Consider the following 16,888-nt stretch of genomic DNA (forward strand, 5'->3'; position numbering starts at 1 on the left):
GGACATGCAAAAAAGCAAGGGTCATTTTTCACTTTGACTATCATTACAGAAAAAATATATACTTTTTTCTTACTAAAAATTCCAAAATATATACATTTTTAAAGGATTTTCAGCTTTTGGTGGGGGGTTTCTTGTGCATGACTGGGGTCTGTGCTTGCTCCCGCGACTGTTTTTTTGGGGGTGGGGGGGGGGCACCGGGGGCGTGGTATTGCCTATTAATAATTGCACTCACCTGTGTGTGCGGGGTGCGGATGCGTGTTTAACCTTCTACATGCCGTTGACTGAAACTTTCTGCTGACTGCCAAGCGTGGACTTTAAACGTCAACATCATCATCGACGTGGTGCGGCTGAAACAGACTTATGAGGTACCTTGCACAGCAAATTAAGTAAGTGCCTTTTTTTTTCCAATGTGAATGTGACACAGGATAAGACTCGACTGGCTCACACACACACACACTATATATATATATATATATACACACACGTGCACGGGTTTTTTTACCTTTCGGCCAAAAATTCTGGAGAAAACATTCAAGTTAAAAAAAAAAACCCGACACGATGAGGTGAGTTAAGTCATTTTTTTTCCTCAATAAATACAAACTGTTATGCGGTTCTAGCGCCAGCATCTTTACAAAGCCTTCAACAAGCACCTACAAAAGCAAGCCTTTTGCCAACGTAGTGCTGCTAGTCAGAGAGGAGAGCGAGAGAGAGTTCTACACTGTTATCATGAATGACAACCAAAACAATGATGACAAAAACTTTTACGTCTCACTCGTACACATGCACAAAGTGAACAACTGCGTTGTTTCGTTCTGCTTGATTGTACAGAGGGGAAAAAAATCGTATAGAACGGTTATAGTAATCGTTTTGTCTGCCGGCGTTGTTAATAAAGCTTTTCGATTGAGTGGTTTAATTTAAAAAAAACAAAACAAAAGTATGTCCCTTAATCCTGTATGGTTTTCATCTTTAAAAAAAAGTTTCTGAAGCGGAAAGAAAGTTATACAATTGCGAGAATGTAGCAAAGCTGTCAGTGTGGAAAAAATAAAAACGGGAAGAGACAAATAAGGATGCACAACAACATTCCTCTGCGCTCTCTGCCTTCCCCTAGCGTCCCCCCCACACACATTCTACATCATCTCGAGACTCAAAAGCACTGATTCAACCCTCCTAATAAGGTTCAAAAATACATTTTAAAAAAATGCCTTCGGCTTGGCGTGGTCCACAAGGGCAACAAGAGCAAAGGGAGGGGTAGCACAGCAGCGCCTTTTAGACCACAGCGCCGTGTGTGTGTGTGTGTGTGTGTGTGTGTGTGTGTGTGTGTGTGTGTGTGTGTGTGTGTGTGTGTGTGTGTCATGCCTAAATTTTGCCGAGCAGTTAAAATTTTGCATGGAGCAAAGGTTTCATTGCCCAACGAGGCCCAGTAGATGGCCCTTTGATTGGGGAAAAATAAATCAATCCCTACAAATTCTGCCTGGCAATGGAGATTTTATACAAGCCAAATGTAGCTATGCCCCGTCTGAGCCACATAATTTTTTTTTTCATCACCCCTCAGAAATTCCATCCTACCAGCGGTAGGTTTTGCATATGAGGCAAGTGTTACATTTCCCCCACCAGAATTTTAATTCATGCCCACAGAAATTTGATCCTAGTGGTGGAGATTCTGCCGATGGGGCAAGTGTCACACTGCCCCACCAACATGTAAAAACGTGGCTAGTCGACTATATACGGTTAAAAAGTTGTCCGTTTGGTTTAAAAAAAACAAAACAAAAAAAAAACGGGAAGAGACAAATAATGATGCACAACAAGCTTCCTCCGCGCTCTGTCACCACCTACCGATGCCCTTACACACTACATCATTATCAGACCCAAAAGCACAGGTCCAACCCTCTGAATCCCGATTTAACAAAAAAAATTGACAGTGGCGCAGCACAAAAAAAAAAAAAAAAAAAGGGAGTTAAACGAGACTTTTTTTTTTTGGGCCAATTTAACAGGACACTTCAGGGGCCTTAAGCAGGCCCTGGTCCACGGCGGGAGTGGCGGGGGCGGCGTCGGTCGCGGGGGCGTGGCCCCGCTGGTGGTCAGCCGTGTGGGAGCGTGAGCGCGGGCCCTCGTTGGTGTGTGAGCGCGAGCGGTTGCCCTCGTGGGTGTGCGAGCGGGAGCGCGAGCCCTCGAAAGATGTCACGCTGGAACCCGAGGCTGTGCGGGAGCGAACCAGCCGGGTCATGCTCGCCGCCGGCACTGCGAAGAGGTTGGGGTGGTGGAGTGGCGGGGAAGGAGGGGTGTAGGAAAAAAAAAAAAAGCAACAAATTGAAAATATGTCCTGTTTGATTGACATTTTGGTACATTACTCACATAATGAGCTGGTGTATCTAATAAAGTGTCCAAAACTGACTGTTCTAATCCAACGATTGATATTGCGTTAGAGGCATATGTTGCACAGCCTTGCCTGATCCAGCAGCTTTTTTTTTTTTAAACAAAAAATTAGCCAGACATTCCATGATTCAATAGATTTTGATCTCATATCAGCTGCAGATGTTAATCATGCTCGGCAAATTCTGCTGAGTAGCAAATATTTTGCAAAGCTGCCAGCACATTGCATTGTGGTGGCAGAAAAATACCTAATTGTGATTTTGTGGGGGTTTTTTTTTTTTTTTACAATTACGTGCCACCAGTTATCCCTCGCAGTGAAGGCTCGTATGGTCCAACTTTTGCTCTGCTCCTTTCAGAGCTAACAGATGGCCCCTGACATCATGTTTAGTTTCTTTTCTACTCATAGCCCACAAAATCAATCTAGTTGTGACGATTTTGCACAATGGGACCTCTTGCACTTTCCTATTAGATCAAGCAGCTAGCATTGTGAACTGAAAATCTAATCTTAAAACTCTAACTTTTTAAATATACTGCCGACAAATTGTGGTTTAGCGGCGGAGATTTTGCATATGTGGCAAGTGCTACGCCTTAATGTGGCCACAAGGGGGGAGTCGTGTATTCGAAAAGAGCAACTTGGACTCACTGTATCCCATGCCTTGAATGAAGTACTTGAACGCCTCTGTCAGTTTGCCGGGCTGTACAAGAACAAACATACAAAATGTATTAGCATGATTTATGTACTGACTTATATTTATTTCTAAAAATATTGTATGAATCATTTCCCTTTAAGATTTGAGTAAAATTTTGGCCATCGCCATGCTAGCTTGTGATCCGACTCGGACCATAGCTAATGTTATTCACACAGTTAACCCTAAATTCATGAATGTTAATCAGTGTCATCCTCTATGACATGTTATCACTATTTAGTAAATAACTAGTGATGTGCTTCTTGGGTCGAACCCCCGAATCATGTAGTGGTAAATAGTATTTACCACTACATGATTACTACGAATTACATTTTGAGTGTTTTTCGTGTCAGTATCGCACAAAAGATATGAATGTAACCTAATGCAGTACCCCAAATTTCCCTCCAGGAGTCGCCAGAGGACAGCTATGCAAAGTATGTCTCCCCTTTAGTATTTATTTCATGTAATTGTCCATTTCTTAATCTGTCTATGAATCTACACATGACGTCATACACACCTGGTCAATCTGGGGCATGCCTCCACAGTCGGCCATCTGAATGGAAATTAAATATTACATGATCACAACACTGATTCATGATCAACTTCAAAGCAGGTAAAAAAATTAATTAATTAAAAAAAGGCAGATTGCTGACGCTGTTTTTTCCACAGCGCCATTAAATGCCACATTAGCTTTGGCCGCCACGCACACGGCCAACGTTTTGGCCGGCGGCCTTTCGGGCCAGGCCACAGGTCGCAGCAAGTAGGTCAGACACAGCAGATTGAGCACAGGCGCTGGTTAATGTGTCACCAGGTGAACACATATGCAAGTTGTGTCGTATCTGTGACGATCACAAATAGCTGGAGGCTCGCACCTTAAGCAGGGTTGCTTTTGTCGGGTCCAGTTTGGTGTTGCACTCCACCTGCACGGACAACAACACATCAAAAGTTGGGTTTCAAGACAAGCTCAGGTTTCAAAGTAGGATTTTCTTTTAACAAGGATTCAGGTTTCAAAATATGCGTTTTCAAGATGGGTATAGGGTTTCAAATTAGGGTTTTAATCCCTCGTTATGGTTTTCAAATTAGGGTTTCAAAATAGGGTTCAAGCCTGAGATGGGGTTTCAAGTTGGGGATAGGGTTTTTAATTAGTTTCAAACAAGGATTCAGGTGTTAAAGTAACGTTTTAAGCCTGGGTTTGGGTTTTAAAATTAGGGTTTCAACCATGTGTTACTGTTCCAAATTAGCTTTAATGTGATAATGTGTGTCAATGTGATAATAGCGTCTTAAATTGGGGTTTCTAGCCTGGGTAAGAATTTCAAATGAGGGTTTCAAGCATTGATGTCATTTAGTTTTAGCGTATTCCTCACCACAGCGTCCACGGCAGGCGAGCTGTCACCGACCACCAGAAGGGAAGGACACCTGGGTTCAAAGGTCACACATGAGTAGTGCGCCGAGATAAAATAAATGACAAACTCAACCGGCGCTGACTCACTTTAGGGTTCTGATGTTGCTGCCCGGCACTGGCCTCTCGATATCTAGGTCCCTCCGACTTCAAAAAGATAAACAACCCCGCCACCGCCAAAAAATGTAAGTAAAATCCAATGAACTACTAAAACTGTAACTTCCCAGCTGCCATCAAAGGCACATGACCTTTCACCTTTCATAGGCCTTAATGAAGAGCTGCAGGTTGAACTGATTCATGTCCTTCATCACGTGGTGGCGGTACGTGGCCACCATTTCCTGGTTGTGGTGGATCTCCTCCTGTGCGATTAGCATTTAGCATCGTTAGCATTTGTTAGCCACCAGTCGCGCGAGCAAAGACTAGGATGGTGCAAGCTAACCTTGCCAAAGAGGTGGCTGATGACCAAGTCCGGCAAGGCATGGGTCCAGCCGCTGATCTAAAAATCAGAATTGGAGTCTTTTATCAAAATTCACATCCATGGATTAATATATTCATATTTTTGGATTTAAACTGGGCATTTGTTACCTTGTGCGCCGCCCAGTCCATCCAGCCCTCGGCACACGGGTTGATGTTGATGAGCACCAGACCTTCCACCATTTTTGGGTAATCAAGCTACCGCAAGCATAACATTGATTATGTTGGATGACAGTCATTTCGATAAATGTATCGCAGTCATACAATTGTTCTTGTTCATATAATTTGTGTCTGTTTCCATGTCGTAGTAGTAGTGGTAGTAGTAGATTTTCCATCAATTATTGCCTACAAATGGTGTGTAGCAGTAAAGATTTTCCTATTAGGGGTAAGTTTTGCACTTCCCCGCTAGATCTAGAATACAGGTCTCAAAGTCAAGGCCCGGGGGCCAGATCTGGCCCGCCAAACCATTTTATGTGGCCCGCGAAAGCAAATCAAACATGGCAACTCATATGATGCTTGCTAAAATATGTACCAAAATTTCAAATTCTCTTATGTAATAAATAATGGAGATATTGTAAACATTTTCTTGTTGCCAAACGCCCCATTACAATAACTTAAACGATAGTTGAATAAACCGTTATTCTTGACTTCTTTATGTGATTTCAGTCATAATGGCCCTCCAATGGAAATGGTCATTAAAATGTGGCCCGCGACAAAAATGGGTTTGACACCCCTGATCTAGAAGATGGCGTTACTTTTAAATCCGGCCATGAAATCTTGTAATGGAGGTTTTGCAGCCAAATGTTGCCCCAAATGTTTTTTTTGTAGCTCATACCTACAAATTCTGCCAACCAGAACATTTTGCATTCGAGGCATGTGTTGGGGTGTTTTTTTTTCTTCCAATTCATGCCTGACAAATACTGCCTAGTAGTAGTAGTCCAGCACCAGTCTCCCAGATTTGAATTTATGACATCCCAACGCTGGCCCCCCCCCCCCAAATGCAAACAAGATTTTGCGTTCCGAGAAAATCATTGGCACAAATTCTGCCAAGTAGTGGAGATTTTGCCGCAGCGCAAGTGTTCTTCCCCATCTGACCCCATAGATGGAACTTTGGTTGTTGTGGGTTCATCATCCCCCTCAAATTGAGGAAATTTTGCATGATGGACAAGTGTGGAACTGCCCCACCAGTTGAGCAAATGATCATGTTCTATAAATACTGTCTAGCGACGAGTGAAGTATTATTCATGACTTGAATATTTTTTTTTTTTAGTAAATGATTGTGTGAGGAAGAGGAGTTGTGTGTATGGTTTACAGCGAACTTGGTCAGCATGAAGGCTCCGGCTCCCATCCCTAATCCAATAACAGACTTCAGCCTGCAGCGTGCACACAAACACACGTACACAAAACACACACGCGTGGTGTTAGAACAAGTCACAACCGTCTGGCGCATGGGCCATTGAACAAGCAAGCGCTGCAACCTACCCAAAATGCTTCAGTACAAGTGGGAGCGTCTCAGACAGTTCATCCATGGTCGGATACTCGTACCTGCGGGGGGGGGGGGGACAAAAATAGTCATTTTTAATAAAGGGCAGAAAGAATTTTAAAATGAAATGCAAAAATAGAATGAAATTGGAATTGAATAAAAACTGAAATGTATAAAAGTATCATAAAAATACAAATACAATGACCTAAAATATATTATTAAATGCAACAAAAAGGGAAAGTTTACAAATAACAAAATATAATTTGATATGTAAAATGATTTTTTTTAAATGTATAAATAAAAATCTAATCGTCTAATTGAAAAAACATTTTAAAGTATGATTTAACACTCAAATGTAATTTTAAGTTCATAAAAGGTAGTGGAAACATCAAATAAAATATAACAGATTGACAATATGTTATAAAGAATAATAGGACCAATGAATGACATAAAAACTACTGTAAAATATGTTAAATATAGTAGAATATAGAAATAATCCATACACACATTCGCACACAAAACATCTATTTGAAATATAATAAAAAAATGAAAAATGTCTTTAATATGACAAAAAAAAACCCATACCAAGACTTAAATTTAACATAGAATAACTAATACTGAACTTCAAATTCATGTGCAATATAATCCAAATATTTAAAAATATAATACAAATAAATCAAAATGTCAAACATATAAATGAAAAATAATTATCATGTACATAAAATATGATATAAATATCACAAACGTTTATGGGAAAAAAAAAGAAAATAATCATTCAATTCAGAGAAAAAAGAGGTCGCGCTCCCACCTGCCTAAACCAATACAAAATAAGGTCACCTGGCACCGATCTCGCCGCCATCTCAAAGGTCACCGCCGTGCATTTTCATGTGCATGTGCGCGTGCGTTTGGCTCACCCGGCGGAAAAGGTGTTCGCTCCCTCGTGCTGTCCGAGGGCGTCCACGTGACACACGGCAAAGTGGTGCAGGATCTCGGCCATGTCCTCATGCTGGAACAGCGAGTCCCAGCACGTCTTGTCTGCCCCACAAACACCCAAAACATCACATCGAGATGAGTGCGAGGAGGACGAGCAAGAGTTGCTCGCGTGCCGTTCCGCCTTACGGTTGAGCCCGATGTCGTGGAAGGTGAGGACGACTGGCCGCTCGCCTTTGGGGACCCCCCGCATGGTGCAGTGGAGTCTTCCGTACGGGGTCTCCACGTCATGCTCCTTCCAAAACAACGCCAAAACACTACTTTTAATCATTAGACACCAAAAACTGCTGGCTTCAATGTAACTCAACGTGGGTGACAAATAGCCCATGTTGGGTTGAAAATAACCCAATATGCAATTTGAAGTGTGTCATTTTTTTTTAAAAATCTATTTTGTAGGGTGCATAATAAAACCCCACGACCCAACCCCGAATAAGTGGTAGAAGATGGATGGATGGCATTACAAAGCACTTGGTGTCAACATTGAAAGTGATCCGAATTAACATCAGTAACATAACTAAATAAAACTGTAAAGAGAAAATTGTCCAATTTTTTTTTTTAATATTTACAATTTAAATTCAATATTTAACCCTTTTATGCACCAATAATAATAACCTGAAAACACGATAAACTGTCCACTATAGCAGCTGTTGTCTATACAACATTAATATATACAAAGTTAAAACACGAAATCAAACCAAGCAAAAACAGAATTTCATGATATTTTCTTCTTCGTCAAAGCATGAAGGAAAATAACATAGTCTCAAGTGGACATACTTGTTTTACAGCAACAATATCGGATGCATGTTACAAATGAATAACCAACAATTATTATTCATCAAGTGTTGGCAATTCACACATGTTGTTGTATAAAACGTCCTCATTTTTCAAACCAGTTTCTTGTAACCGCTTTGCATTTCTGCACAAGTGCCTGACAAAGCACCCCACCGTGCTATCTGCAAAATCCCCCCCGCACCCCCAAATAAATCTGACAAAACTCCCGCACGTGGACTCACGGTAACTTCAACGTCAGTCACGATCATCTCCACGTCGGAATCATCCAGAACCATTTTTGCCAGAAACTCGTGATCGTATTGAACGGCAAAAGTCCGAAGCACCGGTTGGGGACAGTGGTGGGCGGCTCAAGGCCTTTATAGCGTTAAGACGTAAGCCCCCCTGACCTCCCATGGTGCCTTGCGACCTGGTCAAAACAAGCTAATTCCAGATGGCGAGATCCTTAAATTGGATTGTTGTGACCAGGCGGCAGGTTCGCGGTTATTCAGTGCCACACTCGGGGGCGGGAACTTGAAATAAAATGGTAGACGAAATAACGCTGTTGTGTTTGTGCAGCTGTGAGATTCCAAAAATGTTCCACCGGTCTTCAGGAATGTTCTTATGTAAACATATTTCAGTGACATTCTGATGTCAGATATCCAAAAGTGGCACTGGAAGAGCAAATTCTCATTGATTTTCTACTTTTTGTTGTTCTTTTTTACCTTTTCACCTCCTGCTTGACCGAGAAAAGAGGGCGATCCGTTTTACCTGATGTAAACACACAAGACGTCATCCGCAACCCCGCCCACACGACACGAGCTCATAGACACGTAGGCCGCCCGCTCGTAATCCCGTCGCGCGCGTGTGCGTGTGACACAAACAAGTTGTGTTGGGCTGTAATCATCACTGTGATGAAATCGATCCGCCTCAGGCATTAAAAAAAAAAAAAAAAAAAAGCCCTCACATTTTGGTGCCAGGTACCGTTCAGTACGAAAGGAACATATATTAGTTTTACAAACAACATTTGGTCCAGGTCATTTTTAGAGGAGGTTAAAAAAAGAAATGCAAAAGTGTTCACTTTTAGTTATTCATTTCAAAATATTTTTAAATGTTGTATTCCTTTCATGAACTTGTATTTATTCCATTTAAATGTTTTTAAAATAATGTAAATGTTGATATAAGAAATTTTGTATTATGGAACACATTTGAATAAATAAATTACCGGTAATCAGCAAATGGCTGCAGAAAAGAAAAAAAAACATTAGACGTGCATGAGCAGGCAGACCTAATTAGCTGAGCCCAGATTCGATTTCCCGGCTAACGAGATCACTGAAGATGAAGCCAAGACCATTCGCGTCACTTTCTCATTTTGCCAGTAGATGGCGCAAGCCCGGGTGAATCAAACTGGGTCATGTGACAAAGGTCGCTAGTTCAGATAAGATTTACTAGCGACCTGGCTAATAAGTGCAAGCATACCTTGATAGCGAGCTGCTGCACCGCCTCCCTCAGGCCCTGCCACACACACACACACACACACACACAAGAAAAATAACATTATACATCCCAACAACACAATTAGCATACGGCTAATCCCATATCCCGAGAGATGGTCAAGTCCACCGACATCCGTGTCGCATATAATATATGAGTTTTGTGAGCAACAAATCTTTAAATATTGTTGAAATACATTTTTTGTAATATTTCCTACATCGTGTCATATTTCCCATAGTTTGTTTCTATTTGTATTTTATTTTACTTTTACGTATTTTTACATTCATACCTTTTTTTTCCTATATTATAATTTTCTTATGTTTACATTTACATTACATGTTTACAAAATGAATACATACGGGCAGTTCCCTGTCGACCAGCAGAGGTTTGGATTCAACAACCTGGATGTCGTCCATGTCAATGGGTTGCGCGGCCTGTTGGACCACAAAACAATTTACGTGACATTACGATAGAGTTACAATCCAAATGTGACTTCCGCAACCTCAGCGTGTTTTCTCGCCCACCAACTGGTTCTTCTGGTGCGTTTGCTATGTTCGCACCCCTTTGGCAGTGTAAGAAAAATGAGACTTGTTGGCTCGAGAAAAAGACGGATGACTTTTGCTCTCTTTTGTTTCCACGTGAAATGCAATTTAAGGCCGTCGCCCAACGCGGCCTGGTGAGAGAATGTGCCGCCAAGCATTGTGGATAGTTTTTTCTTTTGAATATCAGTCACTCAACATGTCCTGTCAGGCCTACTGTGCCCACATGCTTCTTTGACGTGTGCTTTAAACACACCTCATCTGCTACTTGTTTTTAACATGGATGCAGACATGGCTTACTCTTTAGTGTACACACAATAGAAGTACTGTACAGATACTTGCATTAAAAAAAAAAGTATAGACTCTGAAGTGTACTTAAGTACACAAGTAAAATTATTTTTATACTGTTACAATTCACATTTGATAACTTAATATTTTAAGTTTTTTTTTTTAACCAAAAGCTAGCCAGCGTTGCCGCGTATGTTCTATGCTCGCAAAATGCCTTCCGATAAGTTTGCTAGCATCGTGACCCAATCACGAAAAATGCTAAATTAGCGAATGATAACTGACAAATACAGAGTAACTTTGGTTCGCGAATTAAATTTTTTCTGTGGGGTAATTTTTCTTTTCCTTTATTGCTACTTTACTACTATAAAAGTAGGGTGCAACTTGGCTATCGCAGGAAAACAGTTGAGAACCACAAATGTGGACCATGTTTGCTACTGGAAATGTAAATGCCACATTAGCACATTGTGCTACTCATGTGTGTCCACAGTTAATGGCTTGTCAAGCTGACACAGCGAGGCGTCTTGCACAGGAAGTGTGAAATACGCTCTCTCACACACACACACACACACACACGCACAGGGTCGGGGCCAGCCGGGAGACCGGAGCGATCCGGATCACACAATGGCAACGAGGAATATCAAACAACACGGCCATTTTTTGGGTGGGCTGCACTGTGAAACTTTTGTTGGACGAGAAGAAGAATAACAAAGAAGGCGGGGCAGCCACAGCGATGCCCTGACCTGTTCCATGTGCTAAAATGCTAACATCATGTTAGCAACTTTAGATGATGCGACAGTAGCTACTTATGGTGATGATGTTAGCTCCTTATTGTCTGTACGACATAAGAAAGTTGTATAGTTATACTTTATAGATTGTGGTGGCGTGTGATGTTGATGATTGTTAGCTATTTTTTGTGTAGATGGTAGGTACTTGTATCAGGGATGTTAGCGACTTCTTGGCATGTTCATAAATATGCTCCCAATGTTCACTCCGACTGTTCCGAAACACAGACCATTGTCAAAATGAACAGTTCGGTTATTCAGAGTGCACCAACACCAGAATACCGGTGAAAGTTCAAGGCGCACCAAACTGGGGACACAGTGCACGCCAGTGCGTCAGGCAGCACAAATAGAAATGGTTGAAGCATGAGATGCTATTTGGTTCATAACATGGATTGCATTCGGAAATTAATAGGAGCTGGACCTTGCTCTGTCTTTCCGGATGATGTTTTCTACTTGTAACGTAGACGATGTTAGCTACATGTTCTACAAAGGAAGCTACCAGATGTCTATATGATGTTATGTATAGATGTGGCTTGCATAGAGTACATTAGCAATATGTATGTGCTTGTTGTATAGACGTTTGCGACTTCTTGGGAATGTTAGCAACTTATTATATCGATGTTAGCAACATGTCTAGCTGATTTTGGCTACTTTTTATAACCTACTTGTCAGTGTTCACTACTAGCTGTATAGACAATGTTAGCTACTTGCTCTGTAGACAATTTTTGGTACTTCCATAGGTTAGAGCTACTTGTGTCAATGTCAGCTACTTGTATAGACTCCAAGCAATGTGAGCAAATTGTGTTGCCATTAGTTGCTTGTTGTCTTCGGGATGTACGCCACTGGTTGTATAAATGACATTATCTAATTGTAGAAGAGCCAATGCTAGCAATTTATGAGCTTTTGAATCCAAAAATGCTAACATGGCAGAAATTGGCTTTGATCATCACAACTTCCTGTGTTGCTCTTGTCACATGACTAGCGCGTGTGCTCTTCTATCAAAGCTGGACATTTGATTTTTCTTTTGTAATTGGGGGAGTTTCATGCAGGAAATTGGATTTAATCCTCAAGATCCTAAACTTCCTGTGTCCTCATATGCCGGATAACCGTTGTACCAAACATACGTGTGAACTTTTTCTCACAGGGGTCTTCTTATGATGACTGATGGTGTTAAGAGAGCATTCCGTGCTAAAATGCCAATATGGGAAAACAGACTAAGATCTTCATGGTGAAAAGCTTCCTGTGTGCTTATCGCCGTATGAGCAGCACACGTGCCGTGAAATCGAACACGCTCGTGTGAATTTTGACATCTTTCACCCCCCCCCCCCCACCCCCTCACAAGGGTCTTCTTGTGTTACTAGAAGGGTGGTGTGAAGGAGCCATGGGAAGGGAGTGGGTTGGCAGCGCTAGTTGTTGCAGTTTTGGTGTCTGTTGCAACCACCGCACGTCAAACCGGTCTCTCGGTGCGTGTCCTGACTGCTCTGGTTGCTGTGTTGTTTTTTCTTTCCTTTTTTTTTCATTGCCTAAAGAAATGCTGGCACAGGACAGACTTGTTATGCAATTGGGGGAGGAAATGAAGGAAAGGGAGAAAGGGGGCGTCAGGATGGTCCCAGAAATCTCCTGCCTTGCATAAAAAGACGAATTAAACTGAAACAGATAATGATGGCACTTTAAATTAGCAGGATGGAAGCAAGTAAACCATGTGAGTGACATTTTTTTATACATGATAGTTGAAGATTTTAGCAACTTGTTCCATTCCCAATGATACAATACATCTTTATTTATATAGCGCTTTCACAACAGCTACATAAAATAACAAAATACGGTAATATAACACAACGCATGATGTAAGACATGGACAGTCATGCAATCGTAACAGCTATTCCTGCATACGCCTTCTTGTTTGAAGCAGGTATAGATGAAAGAAGGGAAGAATGAGTGCCCTTTCACCATTGGATGCTCATTATGTGCATGACGTCCCACATGTTTGCCACAAGCTAAGTTTGAAAGTAAACAAGAAGCTGTAGCGTCCATTGATGAAAAAAAGAGATTGGTTTACTTCTCCTGTCATATGAAAATCCGCCACACAAAGGACAACAAACACCAACAACGCAAAAGACAAAAAAAAATTAGACGATTGTTCACTATGGGGCCATTTTCTTGCGTGATGATGTTCGTATCAGCAACCTGTTGCATTCACAATTTGTGCAACACAATGTTAGCAACTTGTATTCACGCTGTTAGCGACTTATTAGATACGCAATGTCAGGTGACTAAGCACCTTATTATATAATAGTAACGGATTATGTTCACAATGAAAGCTGACAATGTTCGCTGCTTGTCGTCACAATGTTAGCTGATGATTTTAGTGACTTGTATTCATTGTATCTGCGGATTTTTCCAACTTGTTAAGTGACTTGGTTCCCCACTTGTATTTATATACAATTCATATTGTAAATTGATTACGTGATGCTAGCTGCCAGTGTTGGCAACAGTTTATTATAATAATAATACATTTTATTTATAAGCGCCTTTCAAGACACCCAAGGACACTTTACAATAACAAAAAACACAAAACAATACGGGTTGAGCAGCGGCAGCCAAAACGCGCCAGCGTTCACTCAACCCGGAAGTCAGAAAAAAAAATTCTTATCTTGGCTAAAAGTGTTCATTTATATTCATAATGTTAACAATTTATGTTCACGATGTTGGCTGATGATGTTAGTGACTTGTTGTATTCACAATGTTAGCAACTGGTTAAATGGAAAGTACACAATGTCATCTGAAGGTGCTAGCAACTTTTTCCATGTTATTCACGATTTTTGGTACTATAGCTACTTGTATGGATGGTAGCTACTCATAGGCTATGTCAGCGATATTATGACTTGTGTAGATATTAGTCACGTGTATCTGGGATAATAGTGACCAGCTTAGAGAACTTGTATTGCTGATGTTGATATTTGTTTTATAAACGATATTAGCTACTTGTCGCGTTGACAACTTGTATGGACAATGCTTGCTAAGTGTGCAGAGAATTTTGGAACATGGATAGATGTTAGCTATGGGTACTTGTATACACTTGTGTTTGCAATGTTAGCTACTTGTTATGTAAATGTTAGCTACTTGTATCATGATTTGAGCTACTTGTTGCATAAATTATGTTAGCTACTTATTGTATAGACAGTTTTTTTTTGCTCACTATGTGAGCTACAGTATTGTTTACGTTAACAATATTAGTTAACTTTTTGTCTCTCCTCAAGGATATTTCTCTCTTAAATCCAAGGTCTGCATCCATCTGCAGCAACAATGATTGCTTCCCTAATCTTTTCTGACAAACTCACTTAATCTGTCAAATCCCTCGCTTGTCAAATATCAACAGAGGCAAGCAAGCTAAACTGAACTAAACTAAGCCGAGGCAGACCTACATTTGTACTAAACGACCAGGGAGGGGGGCGTGGTGAGCTGTGTTTTGTGTGGCAGAGTCATAGAAGTGGGCGAGGATGCGTTCAAGAACCAGATTTTGTAATATCTCCACAAAGAAACTGGAGGGACCCTGAACGCAGCTTCAAAGGGATTAGTTACCAGGTCAAAACAAAACAATTAAGTGGGAAGCTGAATGTAACTGAATGAATTCACCAACCCATCCACCCCAAAAACGAGGGACCCTGAACGCGGCACAGCAAGGATGAGTTACTGGGGCCAAAGGAGGACACGCGTAAACAAGCCACCAAAAACTTTTTGTCGCCGCCAAGAATGCAAAGTAAAACGTCTCGTTACGCAACTTGATCATCGAATCACGTGACCAGGGTGCTGTCACCCAGTCACGTGGTGTCTCCAGCGATTTCTCTTTCTCTTTTGCGCATAAAATGAAAAGAGATAAAACGCATCTTCACCATTAGCGGGTTAAAATAATGACTACATTAAAATACAAGCAAAAATTACCCCCCAAAAAGTAATCCAACACGCTCGTGACTATAGAAAAAACGGATTTTTTTAAATAAAAGAAAGAAAACATGACAATGCACCTTTTTATGTGCACAATGACGTTTTGATTGTTCACATTTCCAACTCTACTGTGACTATAAACTAAACTCCGACTTTTCCCGTCATGTGTTTTAAACAGGCGCATTTATTTATTTATTTATTTATTGCAGATTGCACGGAAAACCCGTCACATGTGCACCCCCCCTGCCTCCCGCCTCATTAAAAAAACACGTCGGTACACGTCTTGACCAGCAAATCCGCGTCCACACACACGGCTCTCCTCCTTTTCTGCCCGTGAGTGGAAAAAAAACAAACATATTTTAAGTCTTTAAAAGTCCAACTTACCAGCAGATTTCAAAATGTCCCGAAAGAGGCGACGTGGGGAGGAGTCCACCCAAAAAAAATTCTTTAAAAAAATGTGAGGTGTTGTATTCAGTGATGGCAACAGTTTTGTTTACAACGTGCGGGCGGATGTATGAGGGAATTTTATAAAGCCTGGGGAGGGAGGAGATGAGCGTTACGGAGGAGAGGGCGGGGGCGGAGGGCGGTGGGTTCAAACTCGGCCCACTTTTCCCGGATTGGGCAACATCTGCCGCGGGGAGTGATCGTGCAACCGAGTGTTACTTTTCCACAGCTTTGCAGGAGCACTAAAAAGAACGACAATAACATTCCCTTTAAAAAAAAACGAAACAAAACTGCATCTTACACAGCTGGTGTGCACGGGGACAAAATTGCACATGTGCAGCTATTGTACGAGACGCCCTCAAACGGCGGAGCAGCAAAATGTTGGCAAAACCGTGTGACGTTCAATGACCCAACTCAGGAGGTAGGAAAACAGAGTGGCGCAGGAACTCTGTTCAAGTTTCTTCAATTAATCCATATATGATGTGAACCGTATGCTGACGGGGGTAGCGGGTATGCTGGAGCCTATCACACCCGTCTTCGCGCAGCAGGCGGGTGTGACCCTTAACTAGTCGCCACTCGCCAGCCAATCACAGGGCACACAAAGACAATCGGGACCCCTTCACACTAACAGTCACACCTAAGGATAATTTAGTGTTCAATTAGCCTACTGTGCATGTTTTTAGAATGTGGGAGGAAACCGGAGTACCCGGAGAAAACCCATGCACCCGGAATTGAACCCATGACATTTGCACTGTGACTCGGACGTTTTCAAAAGCTCCAATTCAGAGATGCGTACTTTAAAAAAGGAAATATCGCCAAATTTAGTGCCTTTTTTTCCCGTTTTTTGCACCAACTCCGAGAATGCTTGCTATACGCCGGTGTCCCAGTTTTACCAGCGCAGCCCATCAGAATTAGAATTTGACAGTTGTAGCGACATTATTCCGGCAATGAACATTGAGGAAAATTTCCTGAAAATTCCGAGTGCGCCCGCCAAGAATGCAGCCCTCGGGGCGCGCCCCTAGCGCCCTCTTGCTAGCTCGACCTCTCGAGCCTCAGATCAGCTCCTATCATGTGTCAAAATCAACAGCGGGCTTTCTCATCCCTAAGCAAATCGAAACGGTTTTGGGGTGTTTCCTCTGGGCGAATGCCAGCTGTTTTCATTACAAGACGAGCCGAGGAGGAGGAATGCCGCCGGGCCGCCGAGGAGATAACGCGGCACAAAGGAG

At 41.8% G+C, this 16,888-nt stretch overlaps 1 protein-coding gene across 2 annotated transcripts; it reads right to left on the reverse strand.

Annotated features, from left to right (window-relative positions):
* Window positions 1–563: 563 nt before the first annotated feature.
* ndrg1a (N-myc downstream regulated 1a) lies at window positions 564–15,760 on the reverse strand. 2 transcript variants are annotated; one of them, XM_086136589.1, is made up of 16 exons: window positions 15,603–15,760; window positions 10,024–10,098; window positions 9,650–9,685; window positions 7,532–7,637; window positions 7,327–7,447; window positions 6,412–6,474; window positions 6,242–6,302; window positions 5,041–5,127; window positions 4,895–4,951; window positions 4,711–4,814; window positions 4,546–4,602; window positions 4,421–4,472; window positions 3,929–3,976; window positions 3,574–3,609; window positions 3,014–3,065; window positions 564–2,238 (listed from the first exon to the last, which is right to left on the reverse strand). In XM_086136589.1, the coding sequence occupies exons 2-16, from the start codon at window positions 10,078–10,080 to the stop codon at window positions 1,985–1,987; spliced, it is 1,191 nt and encodes a 396-aa protein (XP_085992715.1). In that variant the 5' UTR covers window positions 10,081–10,098; window positions 15,603–15,760; the 3' UTR covers window positions 564–1,984. The 2 variants fall into 2 exon arrangements, with proteins under 2 accessions (XP_085992715.1, XP_085992716.1); XM_086136590.1 differs by lacking the exons at window positions 9,650–9,685; window positions 10,024–10,098; window positions 15,603–15,760 and adding an exon at window positions 8,416–8,561.
* Between the last annotated feature and the right edge of the window lie 1,128 nt (window positions 15,761–16,888).

Source organism: Hippocampus guttulatus, chromosome 18 (genome assembly GCF_054856545.1).
Source record: "Hippocampus guttulatus isolate MCC_2025c chromosome 18, RoL_Hgut_1.0, whole genome shotgun sequence".
In the NCBI taxonomy this organism is placed as follows: Eukaryota; Metazoa; Chordata; class Actinopteri; order Syngnathiformes; family Syngnathidae; genus Hippocampus; species Hippocampus guttulatus.

Coding starts and splice junctions, on each gene's coding strand:
- ndrg1a (XM_086136589.1), bottom strand. CDS start 10,080: ATGGACGACATCCAGGTTGTTGAATCCAAACCTCTGCTGGTCGACAGG. Junction 5,128..6,241: donor TCATGCTGACCAAGTTCGCT/GTAAACCATACA, acceptor TGCTTGCGGTAG/CTTGATTACCCAAAAATGGT. Junction 3,610..3,928: donor CAAAAGCAACCCTGCTTAAG/GTGCGAGCCTCC, acceptor ATTTCCATTCAG/ATGGCCGACTGTGGAGGCAT.